The sequence below is a fragment of the Coregonus clupeaformis genome, chromosome 35 (assembly GCF_020615455.1).
Source record: "Coregonus clupeaformis isolate EN_2021a chromosome 35, ASM2061545v1, whole genome shotgun sequence".
Lineage (NCBI taxonomy): Eukaryota > Metazoa > Chordata > Actinopteri > Salmoniformes > Salmonidae > Coregonus > Coregonus clupeaformis.
Genome location: NC_059226.1, coordinates 38,909,315 through 38,927,156, shown reverse-complemented (window position 1 = coordinate 38,927,156; position 17,842 = coordinate 38,909,315). Strand labels below are relative to the sequence as shown.

The 17,842-nt window shown below is 43.9% G+C and overlaps 1 protein-coding gene across 1 annotated transcript; it reads left to right on the top strand.

Annotated features, from left to right (window-relative positions):
* The first annotated feature begins 517 nt into the window (after positions 1–517).
* Positions 518–17,276, top strand: LOC121560143 (NACHT, LRR and PYD domains-containing protein 5). The gene is made up of 16 exons (XM_045211085.1): positions 518–866; positions 2,867–3,060; positions 3,222–5,022; positions 7,048–7,221; positions 9,280–9,453; positions 10,347–10,393; positions 10,531–11,083; positions 11,603–11,646; positions 12,263–12,300; positions 12,911–12,975; positions 13,108–13,322; positions 13,508–13,767; positions 13,927–14,052; positions 14,218–14,350; positions 14,436–14,465; positions 16,665–17,276. Exons 1-16 carry the CDS (start codon positions 658–660, stop codon positions 16,976–16,978), a joined length of 4,377 nt encoding a protein of 1,458 aa, XP_045067020.1. The 5' UTR covers positions 518–657; the 3' UTR covers positions 16,979–17,276.
* The last annotated feature ends 566 nt before the right edge of the window (positions 17,277–17,842 follow it).

Genomic DNA, 17,842 nt, shown 5'->3' with positions numbered 1-17,842 from the left:
TGGAGTCAGCTAATGGGGATCCAACCAGGTAGACTAGCTGTTGTTATGGAGTCAGCTAATGGGGATCCAACCAGGTAGACTAGCTGCTGTTGTTATGGAGTCAGCTAATGGGGATCCAACCAGGTAGACTAGCTGTTGTTATGGAGTCAGCTAATGGGGATCCAACCAGGTAGACTAGCTGTTGTTATGGAGTCAGCTAATGGGGATCCAACCAGGTAGACTAGCTGTTGTTATGGAGTCAGCTAATGGGGATCCAACCAGGTAGACTAGCTGTTGTTATGGAGTCAGCTAATGGGGATCCAACCAGGTAGACTAGCTGTTGTTATGGAGTCAGCTAATGGGGATCCAACCAGGTAGACTAGCTGTTGTTATGGAGTCAGCTAATGGGGATCCAACCAGGTAGACTAGCTGTTGTTATGGAGTCAGCTAATGGGGATCCAACCAGGTAGACTAGCTGTTGTTATGGAGTCAGCTAATGGGGATCCAAGTCAAATCAAATCAAATTAATAACACATTGGACTGTGCATGTTTAAATGCAACATGAAGTCTCTGTTTGAACTTTGACCACAGACAGTAAAAGTGTTGTCATTGTTAATGTTCGGAAATATTGACTGTTCTGTTATTTCTTAGTGTAGCTAAGTGAGCTGTGACTCAAAAATGAGTCACTCTGGGGAGAGAGAGGAGGAGAACACTGCCTCTAAAATGAGTCACTCTGGGGAGAGAGAGGAGGAGAACACTGCCTCTAAAATGAGTCTCTTTGGGGTGAGAGAGGAGAGAGGCACTGCCTCTAAGAGGAAGTATTCTGAGAGAGAGGAGGGGGCCACTGCCTCTAAAAAGAGTCTGACTCAAGACACCAGTTCTAAGAGGTAAGAGATCAATTGTAAATTTAGTTATTTTAAAGATATACAACTAATTTAAGAGAAGTTTATCCAAAAATCCTTTGACCAGCGGGCCTCCCTGGCGCAGTGGTCTAAGGCTCTGCATCGCAGTGCTAGCTGTACCACTAGAGATCCTGGTTTGAGTCCAGGCTCTGTCGCAGCCGGCCGCGACCGGGAGACCCATGGGGCGGCGCACAATTGGCCCAGTGTCGTCCAGGTTAGGGGGGGGGGTTTGGCCGGCAGGGATGTTCTTGTCCCATCGCGCACTAGCGACTCCTGTGGCGGGCCGGGCGCAGTTCACGCTGACACGGCTGGCTTTCAGGTTAAGCGGGCATTGTATCAAGAAGCAGTGCGGCTCGGCTGGGTTGTGTTTCCGAGGACGCACGGCCCTCGACCTTCGCCTCTCCCAAGTCCATACGGGAGTTGCAGCGATGGGACAAGACTTTAACTACCAATTGGACACCAAGAAATTGGGGAGAAAAAAGGAGTAATATATATATATATATATATATATATATATATACATTAAAAAATAGCAAACTGTAGCTTTAAAAGAAGGTAACCGCCCTCTTCCGCCGCCCTTCCGCCCCCCTGTTGTAGAAAGAGATTCGCATGTGAAAAAAAATGGTTTCAGCAGCTTTGGGGGCATGACCTTTTTACTCCTGACCAATCAGCCAAAACCACAGCTGCCTATTGTTGCAACCATTGGCCAGATTGTTCCATCAATCAAATCTCAGGAAGAAGCTTGAAGAGGAACCGTACTTACAACCATGAAACTCAATGTGCGACCATGATATTCAAAATACAAACTGTCAGGGTTCTGTCATCATTATAACCCCATAGATCATCATCTGGATTGTAATGATGACAGAACCCACCAGAATAAGACCCTCGATATTTATTGAAAGGAGCATCAAGCTTGTCACCGGGCACTTTCACCACCCTGTGAAGTTCATCAGAACTTATTTCATCTGTAGCCTAATAAACGACATGCTTTCCTGAGTCGTAGTGGGAGGACCACACAGCATGTCATCTCGTGACTCCAACTTTACTTCCATATGATGGTTATTATATCAATATTTGCGGATACATGCGTTTCCACCGCCATTTTTCGCATAATACATTTTACAAACACAAAAGATCCCACCGCGTATTTTGTTTTGTCGACATTTTGGAAAGTTTGCCGACAAATTTGCTGTTTCAATCAGGCCAGTCTTGGAAATTCTTCAAGTTTTACCTGTGAAACGACCATGAAGCATCTCTGCAAGTCAACCATTTGATCTCAATCAGTTGAGTTTTGTACAGTGCTGTTTTGTGTTTTGAATGAAGTACAGTGAGCGAATTGTAGAGCAGATGATGTTAACAAACTGCAGCATACCTGTGTTTTGTTTCAATCACAGCACATATTTTGCCTAGTGGCACTCTGTTGGGTTTTAACCACATGAGAGAGAAATTTGACCAATTCGCACAGTCATCTTAACATCTCATAAGAAATGTTTTGTCTTCCAGTAACTTTATACTATGCTATTACATTGGGTTCTGTAGAATACTATCAGGATGTGATCTTGCAGACATTGATTGATGTAGCTTTTTTAAACAAGCACCATTCTCCATTCATCACTGAAATGGCCAGAGTAGTCTGTTCTCTGGGCAGTGAATGAGTAGAGTAGAGACTACGTAAAGTAGAGAATCCCATAGTGAATGAGTAGAGTAGAGACTGTGTAAAGTAGAGAATCCCATACAGTGAATGAGTAGAGTAGAGACTGTGTGTAAAGTAGAGAATCCCATAGTGAATGAGTAGAGTAGAGACTGTGTGTAAAGTAGATAATCCCGTACATGCTTCAGATTTTTTGCAATCTGGAAAAGGCTTCAGAACAGCAGCCCCTCATTTCAAAGAAAACATCAGGACTTGAGTTCAGCTATGCAGTTGTTGATGTGATATTGATGCACTATTGATGAAGTGATCTGTCTCCCTGTTTTGTTGAAAGTGTCCAGAAGCCCAGAGCAGAGTCACCTACACCCAGCCGGGAACCTCTGAGACGTGGCAAAATGTCTGAACAACAGATGAAAAGCTCTGACTACCAGTTGGACTACGAAAACGTTCAGGATCCAGTTGAGACGATGGAGGGGATTGTCAGCCAGGGTGCTGTAATGTTCACACACAACCCTCTGGGTATGAGGAGTAAGACTGGGAGTTACAACAGCCCTCCCGTCCACACCTTACATCTTTCTCTATTGATCAAATTACTGCTTTAATATTAGATCATGTTGATCAGTTTTAACTTTCAAAAGTTAATCTTCTAGTTTTATGGGATTAATATCAATCTCATTGTTTTCCTGCAGGTCAAACTCTTCTGACAGTCCAACAAGACATTAAGGCTAAACTGAAACACAAGTATCAACACATATCTGAAGGAATTGGACACCATGGAAACCAAAGTCTGTTAAAGGACATCTACACAGAGCTCTACATCACAGAGGGTGGAAGTGGAGGGGTCAATAATGAACATGAGGTGAGACAGATAGAGATGGCATCCAAGAAACAAACCACACAAGAGACACCAATCAAATGCAACGACATCTTCAAGCCTTTACCTGGACAAGACAAACCTATCAGAACTGTGCTGACAAAAGGAATCGCTGGCATTGGAAAAACAGTCTCTGTGCAGAAGGTCATCCTTGACTGGGCAGAGGGAAAAGCAAATCAGGACGTTAATTTCATGTTTCCTCTTCCTTTCCGTGATCTGAACCTGAAAAAGGACCAATACAGTCTGATGCAACTTCTTTCCCACTACTTCTCAGAGCTGAAAGAGATTGACAACATTGAAGATGGTGAAACCAAAACTGTTTTCATTTTTGATGGTCTGGATGAGTGTCGACTTCCTCTAGACTTCAAAAACAATGAGAGGTGCTGTGATGTCACGAAGCCAACCTCAGTGGACGTGCTGCTGACAAACCTCATCAAGGGGAATCTGCTTCCCTCTGCTCTCCTCTGGATAACCTCACGGCCTGCAGCAGCCAATCAGATCCCACCTGAGTGTGTTGACCAGGTGACAGAGGTACGAGGGTTCAATGATCCACAGAAGGAGGAGTACTTCAGGAAGAAAATCACAGATCAGAATCTGGCCAATGAAATCATCAAACACATGAAGACATCAAGGAGCCTCCACATCATGTGCCACATGCCAGTCTTCTGTTGGATATCAGCCACTGTCCTTGAGATGATGCTGAAAGAGGCAGAGAAGGATGAAGTCCCCAAAACTCAGACCCAGATGTACACACACTTCACGCTCATCCAATTCATTGTGAAGAACAGGAAGTACAACAAAGCCACAGAGACAAACCCAAAGGAACTGTCTCAGTCAGACAAAGAGATGATCCTGAAACTGGCAAAGCTGGCTTTCCAACAGCTGCAGAAGGGCAACCTGATCTTCTATGAGGAGGACCTGAGAGAGTGTGGCCTTGATGTCACAGAGGCATCAGAGTACTCAGCATTGTGTACAGAGATCTTTAAAGAAGAATCTGGGCTGAACCAAGAGAAGGTCTACAGCTTTGTGCATCTGAGCATTCAGGAGTTTCTAGCAGCAGTGCATGCTTTAGAATCATGTCTGGACAAGAAGGAACATGTTTTTTCCCCCACTAGTGAGGATGAAGAGGAGGAGTCAATCCAGTTGTTTGACTTACACAGGAGAGCAGTGGACCAGGCCTTGAAGAGTGAGAATGGACACCTGGACCTGTTCCTCCGCTTCCTTCTGGGTCTCTCACTGGAGTCCAATCAGAATCGGTTACAAGGCCTTCTGACACAGACAGGAAGTACAACACAGAGCAATGAGGAAACAGTTGAGAGAACAGTCAGGTACCTTTCAGACAACATCGAATGGGAATCCTCACCAGAAAGGATCATCAACTTGTTCCACTGTCTGAATGAACTTGGTGCCAACTCTCTAGTTGAAGAAATGCAAACCTCCCTGCGATCAGGAACTCTTTCAGAAACAGAGCTAGAACCTCAACAATGTTCAGCCCTGGCCTACCTGTTACTGATGTCAGAGGAGGTGCTGGAGGAGTTTGACCTGAAGACATACACCACATCAGAGACAGGTTATCAGAGGTTAATGCCGGTAGTGAAAACCTGCAAGAGAGCACTGTAAGTTCTGCTATTGAGTTGATGTATACAGTATCATTATTCTGAAGGATTTGTATATCTAACAGATTATCTCCTCTCTCCAGACTGGATTGCTGTAAACTCAAAAATGAATCCTGTGAGACTCTGGCCTCAGCTCTGCAGACACCAAACTCCCCCCTGAGAGAACTGGACCTCAGCTACAATGACCTGGGGAGACAGAGGAGTGGAGCTGCTCTGTGTTGGACTAACCAGTGCACTCTGCAACATACAGACACTAGTGTGAGTTAACTATCTTCAGTATCCACTGTGAGTGTTTATATATTATGTATGTACTGTATACTGAACAAAAATATAAATGCAACATGCAACAATTTCAAAGGTTTTACTGAGTTACAGTTCATGAGGAAATCAGTCAATTGAAATAAATTAATTAGGCCCTAATCTATGGATTTCACATAAATGGGAATTCAGATATGCATCTGTTGGTCACAGATACCTTAAAAATAAGTATGGGTGTGTATCAGAAAACCAGTCCGTATCTGGTGTGACCACCATTTGCCTCATGCAGCGCGACACATCTCCTTCACATAGAGTTGATCAGGCTGTTGATTGTGGCCTGTGGAATGTTGTCCCACTCCTCTTCAATGGCTGTGCGAAGTTGCTGGAAACTGCCGGGAACTGGAAGACGCTGTCGTACACGTCGATCCAGAGCATCCCAAACATGCATGTCTGGTGAGTATGCAGTCCATGGAAGAACTGGGACAATTTCAGCTTCCAGGAATTGTGTACAGATCCTTGCGACATGGGGCCGTGCATTATCATGCTGAAACATGAGGTGATGGCGGCGGTTGAATGGGCCTCAGGATCTCGTCACGGTATCTCTGTGCATTCAAATTGCCATCGATAAAATGTGATTGTGTTCATTGTCCGTAGCTTATGCCTGCCCATACCATAACCCCACCGCCACCATGGGGCACTCTGTTCACAACGTTGACATCAGCAAACCGCTCGCCCACACAATGCCATCAGGACGCCATACACTCTTTCTGCCATCTTCCCGGTACAGTTGAAACCGGGATTCATCCGTGAAGAGCACACTCCTCCAGTGTGCCAGTGGCCATCGAAGGTGAGCATTTGCCCACAGAAGTCGGTTACGACGCTGAACTGCAGTCAGGTCAAGACCCTGGTGAGGATGACGAGCACGCAGATGAGCTTCCCTGAGACGGTTTCTGACAGTTTGTGCAGAAATTATTTGTTCGTGAAAACCCACAGTTAAATCGGCTGTCCTGGTGGCTTGTCTCAGACCATCCTGCAGGTGAAGAAGTCGGATGTGGAGGTCCTGGGCTGGCGTGGTTACAAGTGGTCTGTGGTTGTGAGGCCGGTTGGATGTACAGCCAAATTCTCTAAAACGATGTTGGAGGGGGTTTATGGTAGAGAAATTAACATTCAATTCTCTAGCAACAGCTCTGGTGGACATTCCTGCAGTCATCATAACAATTGCACGCTCCCTCAAAACTTGACACATCTGTGGCATTGTGTTGTGTGACAAAACTGCACATTTTAGAGTGGCCTTTTATCGTCCCCAGCACAAGGTGCACCTGTGTAATGATCATGCTGTTTAATCACCTTCTTGATATACCACACCTGTCAGGTGGATGGATTATCTTAACAAAGGAGAAATGCTCACTAACAGGGATCTAAAGAAATTTATGCACAACATTTGAGAGAAATATGCTTTTGTGCGTATGGAACATTTCTGGGATCTTTTATTTCAGCTCATGAAACGTGGGACCTACACTTTACATGTTGGGTTTATATTTTTGTTCAGTATAGTTAGTATGTGTATGTTTTTAAAATTATTTTAACATTTTGGGACATATCCAGAAACATACATAACATATATAAAACTAAGGTAAATATCTTGAGTGAGTTAGTATGTTTTTAACATTGGTTAATCATGTGTCCTTCTGTTATTGTATTAATGCATCTCATTGTTATTAAAGCTTTGCATATTTAACAGTGTATCAACATATCTCCTCTCTCCAGACTGTCTGGCTGTAAACTCACATATGAATCCTGTGAGACTCTGGCTTCAGCTCTGCAGACACCAAACTCCCCCCTGAGAGAACTGGACCTCAGCTACAATGACCTGGGAGACAGAGGAGTGGAGCTGCTCTGTGTTGGACTAACCAGTCCACTCTGCAACATACAGACACTAGTGTGAGTTAAATATCTTCAGTATCCACTGTGAGTGTTTATATATTATGTATGTACTGTATACTGAACAAAAATATAAATGCAACATATAACAATTTGAAAGGTTTTACTGAGTTACAGTTCATATGAGGAAATCAGTCAATTGAAATAAATTCATTAGGCCCTAATCTATGGATTTCACATAAATGGGAATTCAGATATGCATCTGTTGGTCACAGATACCTTAAAAAAAATAAGTATGGGTGTGTATCAGAAAACCAGTCCGTATCTGGTGTGACCACCATTTGCCTCATGCAGCGCGACACATCTCCTTCACATAGAGTTGATCAGGCTGTTGATTGTGGCCTGTGGAATGTTGTCCCACTCCTCTTCAATGGCTGTGCGAAGTTGCTGAAAACTGCCGGGAACTGGAAGACGCTGTCGTACACGTCGATCCAGAGCCTCCCAAACATGCATGTCTGGTGAGTATGCAGTCCATGGAAGAACTGGGACATTTTCAGCTTCCAGGAATTGTATACAGATCCTTGCGACATGGGGCCGTGCATTATCATGCTGAAACATGAGGTGATGGCAGCAGATGAATGGCACGTCAATGGGCCTCAGGATCTCGTCACGGTATCTCTGTGCATTCAAATTGCCATCGATAAAATGTGATTGTGTTCATTGTCCGTAGCTTATGCCTGCCCATACCATAACCCCACCGCCACCATGGGGCACTCTGTTAACCACATTGACATCAGCAAACCGCTCGCCCACACAATGCCATCACGACGCCATACACTCTTTCTGCCATCTTCCCGGTACAGTTGAAACCGGGATTCATCCGTGAAGAGCACACTTCTCCAGTGTGCCAGTGGCCATCGAAGGTGAGCATTTGCCCACAGAAGTCGGTTACGACGCCGAACTGCAGTCAGGTCAAGACCCTGGTGAGGATGACGAGCACGCAGATGAGCTTCCCTGAGACGGTTTCTGACAGTTTGTGCAGAAATTATTCGGTTGTGAAAACCCACAGTTAAATCAGCTGTCCTGGTGGCTTGTCTCAGACCATCCTGCAGGTGAAGAAGTCGGATGTGGAGGTCCTGGACTGGCGTGGTTACAAGTGGTCTGCGGTTGTGAGGCCGGTTGGATGTACTGCCAAATTCTCTAAAACGATGTTGGAGGCGGTTTATGGTAGAGAAATTAACATTAAATTCTCTAGCAACAGCTCGTGGAACCAACACTTTACATGTTGCGTTTATATTTCTGTTCAGTATAGTTAGTATGTGTATGTTTTTAACATTATTTTAACATTTTTGGGACATATCCAGAAACATACATAACATATATAAAACTAAGGTAAATATCTTGAGTGAGTTAGTATGTTTTTAACATTGGTTAATCATGTGTCCTTCTGTTATTGTCTTAATGCATCTCATTATTCTTAAAGCTTTGCATATTTATCAGTGTATCACTATATCTCCTCTCTCCAGACTGGCTGGCTGTAAACTCACATATGAATCCTGTGAGACTCTGGCTTCAGCTCTGCAGACACCAAACTCCCCCTGAGAGAACTGGACCTCAGCTACAATGACCTGGGAGACAGAGGAGTGAAGCTGCTCTGTGTTGGACTAACCAGTCCACTCTGCAACATAAAGACACTAGTGTGAGTTAACTTTCTTCAGTATGAGTTATTATGTGGATGTTTTAAACATTTGTTAATCATGTGCTCTTCTGTCCTCTAGTCTAGGTCAGTGTGGTCTGACAGAGGGTTGCTGTTCAGATCTGGCCTCAGTCCTGAGTTCACCCAACTCACAACTGAAACAACTGGAGCTGAGAGACAATGACCTGCAGGACTCAGGAGTTACACTGCTGTCTGCTGGACTGGAGGATCCAGACTGTAAACTACACACACTGGGGTAAGTACAGCTGTTTCAGTCAGGTCGGTACTGAGCTTAGTAAAACAAATACTCTGAACATCTGATGTTTCATCACAATTTTTGTGTCATTGACAAATATATGGGTGTCCTACAAGATGATTGACACCAGTCCACCAACCTAGAGAGCTGTTGTGTCTCTCTGTAGGCTGTCTGGCTGTCTGGTCACAGAGGAGGGCTGTGCTGCTCTGTCTTCAGCTCTGAGGTCAAACCCCTCCCACCTGAAAGAGCTGGACCTGAGCTACAATCACCCAGGAGACTCTGCAGGGGGACTGCTTTCAGCTGCTCTGGTGGATCCCACAGATAAACTGATGAAGCTGAAGTAAGTCAGAATAGATGTCCTAATAGTGTGAGCAGCGGTTGTGTCCTATGAAGTGTAGTAGGTTCAGTAACATGAGGACATGATGGTAGAATACAGGAGACGTTTACCCAGCAGGCTTAGCACTCCAACACAGCATACATCATCACCACATGAATACTCCTCTTCTGCATCTCTGATATCCTGTTGGAATTGTACTCTGTTCTGTATGCAGTAGGTAGGATAGAATACCTGTATGTCTCTAGTAATGAATTGTACTCTGTTCTGTATGCAGTAGGTTGGGTAGAATACCTGTATGTCTCTAGTAATGAATTGTACTCTGTTCTGTATGCAGTAGGTAGGATAGAATACCTGTATGTCTCTAGTAATGAATTGTATTCTGTTCTGTATGCAGTCGGTAGGATAGAATACCTGTATTTCTCTAGTAATGAATTGTACTCTGTTCTGTATGCAGTAGGTAGGATAGAATACCTGTATGTCTCTAGTAATGAATTGTACTCTGTTCTGTATGCAGTAGGTAGGATAGAATACCTGTATGTCTCTAGTAATGAATTGTAATAATATAATAATAATAATAATAATAATAATATGCCATTTAGCAGACGCTTTTATCCAAAGCGACTTACAGTCGTGCGTGCATACATTTTTGTGTATGGGTGGTCCCGGGGATCGAACCCACTACCTTGGCGTTACAAGCGCCGTGCTCTACCAGCTGAGCTACAGAGGACCACATACGATGTACTCTGTTGTACTCTGTTCTGTATGCAGTAGGTAGGATAGAATACCTGTATTTCTCTAGTAATGAACTTGGATAGTGCACCAGAACACAACAATATGGTTTAAATGTTGACTGCTTTATTAGGTCTTTGTCAGTCAATAACCTGTTTCTCCTACAGTGTGGATCATGGTGGAGAGTTCAGGCTGAAATCAGGGCTGAGGAAATGTAAGTCTCTTCAATCCTAATTAACTGCATATTCAGAACTACAGTAACATAGTAACTAATCAATACTTGTTCTGTACCTACAAAAACTACATTTTATATGAAGATGTGGTTTGATTAAACTCTCCTTTTGTCTACAGATGCCTGTCATCTCACCCTGGACCCAAATACAGCAAACCCACACCTGATACTGTCTGAGGGGAACAGGAAGGTGACACGGGTGGAGGAGAAGCAGCATTATGAAGACCATCCAGACAGATTTGACCATCATCCCCAAGTTCTCTGCAGAGAAGTCTTATCTGGATCTCGTTACTACTGGGAGGTGGAGAGGGGTGGTTATGATGGTAACATTGGTGTGGCGTACAGAGGAATGAAGAGGAAGGGAAAGAAATATGACAGTTGGATTGGAGCCAATAGGAAGTCCTGGGGTTTATTCTGCTATGACGGAGGTTATCACTTTTTCCATGCGGGAGTCCGTAGCATATCCATCCCTGGTCCTGTTTCTAACAGAGTTGGAGTGTATCTGGACTGGCCAGCTGGTACTTTGTCCTTCTATAGTGTGTCCTCCTCTGGTACACTGACACACCTTTACACAGAACACACCACATTCACTGAACCCCTCTATCCTGGGTTTGGGGTTTATTCCTCCTCCTCAGTGACCCTGTGTCAGATAGATGACCAACACATTCAAAGGTGAGTCGTAGCAATGTTTTATCATGTGTTTTCCTCTGGAATCATTCCTACAATTAGATTAGTAGTGGTGTGTTTTAATGTGTTCTGTTGGACCTACAGACAGTTAGATTAGTAGTAGTGGTGTGTTTTAATGTGTTCTGTTGGACCTACAGACAGTTAGATTAGTGGTGGTGGTGTGTTTTAATGTGTTCTGTTGGACCTACAGACAGTTAGATTAGTAGTAGTGGTGTGTTTTAATGTGTTCTGTTGGACCTACAGACAGTAACTCATGATACCGGGTGACATCACATCTCTAAGGGCTTTCATCAAGATAAGCAATGTCACCTGTAATGTCACCATCAGTATTGACTTCATGGAAGTTGACATAGTGTTATGTCACATTTGGCAATGCACATAGTGTTCTGTCACCCTTTATACACCCTTTGTATTGCTTATGAAGACTGTATGTATGCTATATAAAGCCTTTATAAGTTGTATTTAGTTTAATCACAGTCTATCCATCTGCTTTCCCAACACCAGAGACCATGGTGGAGAGTGTTGTATCAAGCCTGGACCTGAGAAATGTGAGCGTTAACTGATTTAATTGTTTTTCAATCAAAATACTTTTAAAGCGTTCATTATACTTGAGTCCCAGGCAAGGAACACAATCATGATCTATTTGGTCAAAACAAACTTAAAGGTAGAGTCAGCAATATGATGTAGATGCACAAAGTAAACATCATAGTGGGTAAACTTCTACAACAACTAAGGGCATTGGAGCGCGATGCTAAACTTCTCTGTTTTGGTCCCGTGGCTACCACGCTGTAAGAGAGTGAAGAGAACCCGTGCACATGGGCAGATACTGTGTGAGAGAGAAGTCGGGCATCTTGCTCATCACAATATCTGCGGTGCTGCTCGTACAACATCATTTAGCTGACTCTACCTTTAAGCTCTCATCCTGGGATCTACCAGAAATCAGGCCCCCAACATCTCCAAAACATGGACCAGAACCATGTTGTTTCCTGCTTCCACAAACATTCATTAATATAACACTAATGTCAGATTATGGTATGATAATGAGTGTACATTCTGAGACAGTTGCTCACTTACATTCATTTTTATTACAAGTCTGTTTAATATTTATTAATTCATTATTACATGAGATTATCCGTTTTAAATAACAACTACTTTTGACTTCAGGGATTCCTCAGAGCTGTAAGACTTGTGACCATGTTGAGGTAAGTCATAATGTCAATTCTCACTTTTACATACCTGCAGGAGTCAGGCACAGTCTGAAAGCCAGGTGTGTACTGACCAACCATTCATACTGGGATATAGACAGTCCTGTGTTCTGCTTTAGTAATATAAACACAGTCTGAAAGCCAGGTGTGTACTGACCAACCATTCATACTGGGATATAGACAGTCCTGTGTTCTGCTTTAGTAATATAAACACAGTCTGAAAGCCAGGTGTGTACTGACCAACCATTCATACTGGGATATAGACAGTCCTGTGTTCTGCTTTAGTAATATAAACACAGTCTGAAAGCCAGGTGTGTACTGACCAACCATTCATACTGGGATATAGACGGTCCTGTGTTCTGCTTGTAGGAATGCAGGATTTTAGCTGTTGTCATACCAGCATTCCATGTAACATTGAATAAATACATTAGATTAGTTACTTTGGTTAATGGGCCAGTTTCCCGGACACAGATTAAGCCTAGTCCTGGACCTTAAATAACTTTCTATTGAAACTTCCATTGATCATGCTTTAAATCCAGCACTAGACTCAATCTTTGTCCAGGAAACTGGCCCCATATGTATAACTGACATGCTTGTCCTTGTTCAGGACTCCACACACTGGCTTCAGATTGAACCCTTGACTTCCACTGTCCAGGGAGTGACAATGTTCAGGTAAAATAACTACTTTTAACATTTAATTCCACTTGCTAGTGTATTTCCCCATTACCTTTGGGAAGAGTCTTCTAATCCAACCTCTCCATTTGACGATTGACCCTCTCTACCATATCTTGTTGTTGCCCTCAGGCACAGGTCACCCAAAGGGCGTTATGAGTGCACAGTGTCTGGGCTCCGCTGGGTGTGTGACAGAGATGTCATTCTGAAGTATCACTTCAGGAACTGGTATCCCTACAGTCACCTTCTGAAAGACATGCAGTACGGACAAGGTGGTCCATTGCTGGACATCACTATGGAGTTAGGTGAACTGGAGGAAGTTCATCTGCCACACTTTGTCTGTTTAGGTAAAACCATATAGACATAGTATTCAGAAAGACATTTCCATGTAACTGAGTTTCACTTCCTGAATGAATGAATGAATATTCTGGGAGTTTGTTTACTGTGATCTGATACTGCATATTCTTTGTGTTTTAGTTGGATGAATAATACAATATTTGTCTTTCTGTCTCCTTTTTATTGTGTTGTTCAGGGACCAACCCTTCCCTGAGGAATGAGATGAAGATTCTTAATGTAGAGGAACATGGAGTGTCTGTTGAGGAAGTGCATGAGGTCACCAGATTCCATGCCAAAATTCTCCATCCCAAGTTCTCAGTTATCGCTGTTATACTGAGCTATATCTTTACGCGGAACATAGATGTCCACTGTGAGCTGATGCTCTATCTGTCAGTGAAAAAGCAAACACTAATTCCACGTCTATACCTGTTCCCCAGTAACCCCAGCCAAATACAGGTGAGGTACCATTCTTTTAGAGGTGACCTTAACTAAGCAGTGGTACGGTTTATGTTGACACTCATAACATGAAGATAATAGTGTGTTGCTAGTTTTCTGAATAATGTTTGAATAAGACTATACATTGACTGGCTGTGTATTTCATGCCTCGTTTCGCAGGCTGTGGAACAACAGGAAAAGTCTGAAGGGTCTTCAAGGGTTCTCATCTCAAGACCGGAGCAGGCCTTCAAACTGAATAGTTACTTCAGACTGAACATTCCCTGTTCTACCTACATCAATCCACCGGTACAGTTTTAGTAGACTAAGAACATGAATCTGACATTTAAGTCACATTTCTATCCATTGCTCTCTCTCACTCGATGGCTCTCAATTCAAATGGCTTTATTGGCATGGGAAACATATGTTTACATTGCAAGCAATCTCTCTCTCGCTCTCTCCATCTCTCTCCAGAAGATTCATCTCATACATAGAGACTCCACACCAAGCTTTTTCAAGGCGGTTTTGAAAATGACAGGGGTTGACATTGAGATGGAGTTATTCGGTGATGATGAGAGGATTGCATGGAAAGAAGTGGTATCACAAGGTAGGAGCATATGTCAATCATAACTTTGTACTTTTGTAACAGATGCTATTTAGAGTGATATAACCTCATTTTGTTTATCTTTCAGATGAATACATCACTGCCACCCATTCAACAAGTAAGTAAACATGAGTTACAGTGCATTCAGAAAGTATTCAGACCCCTTGACTTTTTCCACATTTTGTTACGTTACAGCCTTATTATAAAATGGATTAAATCGTTTTTTCCCCTCATCAATCTGCACAAAATACCCCATAATGACAAAGCAAAAACAGGTTTTTAGACATTTTTGCAAATGTATATATAAAAAAAAAACTGAAATATCACATTTACATAAGTATTCAGACCCTTTACTCAGAACTTTGTTGAAGCACCTTTGGCAGCGATTACAGCCTTGCGTCTTCTTGGGTATGACGCTACAAGCTTGGCACACCTGTATTTGGGGAGTTTCTCCCATTCTTCTCGAAGCTCTGTCAGGTTGGATGGGGAGCATCGCTGCACAGCTATTTTCAGGTCTCTCCAGAGATGTTCGATCGTGTTCAAGTCCGGGCTCTGGCTGGGCCACTCAAGGACATTCAGAGACTTGTCCCGAAGCCACTCCTGCGTTGTCTTGTCTATGTGCTTAGGGTAGTTGTCCCGTTGGAAGGTGAACCTTGGCCCCAGTCTGCGGTCCTGAGCGCTCTAGAGCAGGTTTTCATCAAGGATCTCTCTGTACTTTGCTGAGTTCATCTTTCCCTCGATCCTGACTAGTCTCCTAGTCCCTGCTTCTGAAAAACATCCCTACAGCATGATGCTGCCACCACCATGCTTCACCGTAGGGATGGTGCCAGGGTTCTTCCAGATGTGACGCTTGGCATTCAGGCCAAAGAGTTCAATCTTAGTTTCATCAGACCAGAGAATCTTGTTTCTCATGGTCTGAGAGTCCTTTAGGTGCCTTTTGGCAAACTCCAAGCGGGCTGTCATGTGCCTTTTACTGAGGAGTGGCTTCCGTCTGGCCACTCTACCATAAAGGCCTGATTGGTGGAGTTCTGCAGAGATGGTTGTCCTTCTGGAAGGTTCTCCCATCTCCACAGAGGAACTCTGGAGCTCTGTCAGAGTGACCATCGGGTTCTTAGTCACCTCCCTGACCAAGGCCCTTCTCCCCCGCTTGCTCAGTTTGTCCGGGCGGCCAGCTCTAGGAAGAGTCTTGGTGGTTCCGAACTTCTTCCATTTAAGAATTATGGAGGCCACTGTGTTCTTGGGGACTTTCAATGCTGCATAACTTTTTCGGTACCCTTCCCCAGATCTGGGCCTTGACATAATCCTTCGACCTCATTGCTTGGTTTTTGCTCTGACATGCACTGTCAACTGTGGGACCTTATATAGACAGGTGTGTGCCTTTCCAAATCATGTCCAATCAATTGAATTTACCACAGGTGGACTCCAATCAAGTTGTAGAAACATCTCAAGGATGATCAATGGAAACAGGATGCACCTGAGCTCAATTTCGAGTCTCATAGCAAAGGGTCTGAATACTTATGTAAATAAGGTATTTCTGTCTTTTTATTTTTAATACATTTATAAACATTTACAAAAACCTGTTTTCGCTTTGTCATTATGGGGTATTGTGTGTAGATTGATGAGGAAAAACATGTAGTTAATCCATTTTAAAATAAGGCTGTAACGTAACAAAATGTGGAAAAAGTTAAGGGGTCTGAATACTTTCCAAATGCACTGTACAAACCAATGGCTTAAGGGCCAGTCGACATGGTTTACTGTTGGACTAGTCCTGATTATAAAAGGCTGTCTTCAAGAACAATGACATCTCCTCCAGGACTTGATGTACATTAGCCTGGTTCTGAATGCCCCAATGACATCTCCTCCAGGATTTGATGTACATTAGCCTGGTTCTGAATGACATCTCCTCCAGGACTTGATGTACATTAGCCTGGTTCTGAATGACATCTCCTCCAGGATTTGATATACATTAGCCTGGTTCTGAATGACATCTCCTCCAGGACTTGATGTAGATTAGCCTGGTTCTGAATGCCCCAATGACATCTCCTCCAGGACTTGATGTAGATTAGCCTGGTTCTGAATGCCCCAGCATCTTTTTCTACGGCTGTGAAAACCGACCCTAAATATGAATGAAACAGTAGTGGTGTGATGTGTTCATTGATGCAGGTTGTTATTGTTACAGAATGTGTTCTTAATGCAAAGATTAATAATACAATGAAGACTTTTACTGTAGGTCACTCTGAAAGAAGTCTGTTTCTAAATGTCTGAAATGTAAATGTGAATGAACAAATGTGGTTATTTTGTAACCTGCCTCTCTCAGGTGCTGTGTTAGGGGCAGGGCGTCCGGCTGAGAGCAGTCTGACTGGTTCTACAGCGCAGCAGCTGCGTTCTGTACGGACAGAGTTTGTGAGACGAGTGTCAGGACCTGTCCTGGATGGTCTGCTGGACGGACTCCTGCAACACACAGTCATCAACCAGGAGGAAATGGAGTCAGTAAAGGTGATAGCTGAGAGGGCAGAGAAGGCACGTGACATCATCGACATGGTGTTGAGAAAAGGAACTGAGTCATGTTCCAGGATGATCAACCTTCTTGGGGAGCTGGACCCCTATCTTTGGTCACAGCTTCAGATCTAAAGTTGTAGCCAACCCCTGGGTGTGGAGAAACCAGGCAGAATAGACAGGCAGGGTGGTTCAACATGGTCTTGTTGTCTGTTGCTTTAATTCAGGCTCCTAAAAATGTACAGAAAATGTCAATCAAACATGACCACTATAATAGCAATAAACTAACCAAAGGTCCAGCCACACAGCCTCTCTCCTTCTGCAGCCTCCTGGAGGTGTGGATCTTCTAGCAGGAGGATCAGTTAGTCCTCCACTAGGTACCTAGCTGGACCCCTATCTAGCAGGAGGGTCAGTTAGTCCTCCACTAGGTACCTAGGTATGGACCCCTATCTAGCAGGAGGATCAGTTAGTCCTCCACTAGGTACCTAGCTGGACCCCTATCTAGCAGGAGGATCAGTTAGTCCTTCACTAGGTACCTAGCTGGACCCCTATCTAGCAGGAGGATCAGTTAGTCCTTCACTAGGTACCTAGCTGGACCCCTATCTAGCAGGAGGGTCAGTGAGTCCTCCACTAGGTACCTAGCTGGACTCCTTTCTAGCAGGAGGGTCAGTTAGTCCTCCACTAGGTACCTAGCTGGACCCCTATCTAGCAGGAGGGTCAGTTAGTCCTCCACTAGGTACCTAGCTGGACCCCTATCTAGCAGGAGGGTCAGTTAGTCCTCCACTAGGTACCTAGCTGGACCCCTATCTAGCAGGAGGGTCAGTTAGTCCTCCACTAGGTACCTTGCTGGACCCCTATCTAGCAGGAGGGTCAGTTAGTCCTCCACTAGGTACCTAGCTGGACCCCTATCTAGCAGGAGGGTCAGTTAGTCCTCCACTAGGTACCTAGCTGGACCCCTATCTAGCAGGAGGGTCAGTTAGTTCTCCACTATGTACCTAG

Coding starts and splice junctions, on each gene's coding strand:
- LOC121560143 (XM_045211085.1), top strand. CDS start 658: ATGAGTCACTCTGGGGAGAGAGAGGAGGAGAACACTGCCTCTAAAATG. Junction 9,454..10,346: donor GATAAACTGATGAAGCTGAA/GTAAGTCAGAAT, acceptor TTTCTCCTACAG/TGTGGATCATGGTGGAGAGT. Junction 12,976..13,107: donor CAGGGAGTGACAATGTTCAG/GTAAAATAACTA, acceptor TGTTGCCCTCAG/GCACAGGTCACCCAAAGGGC.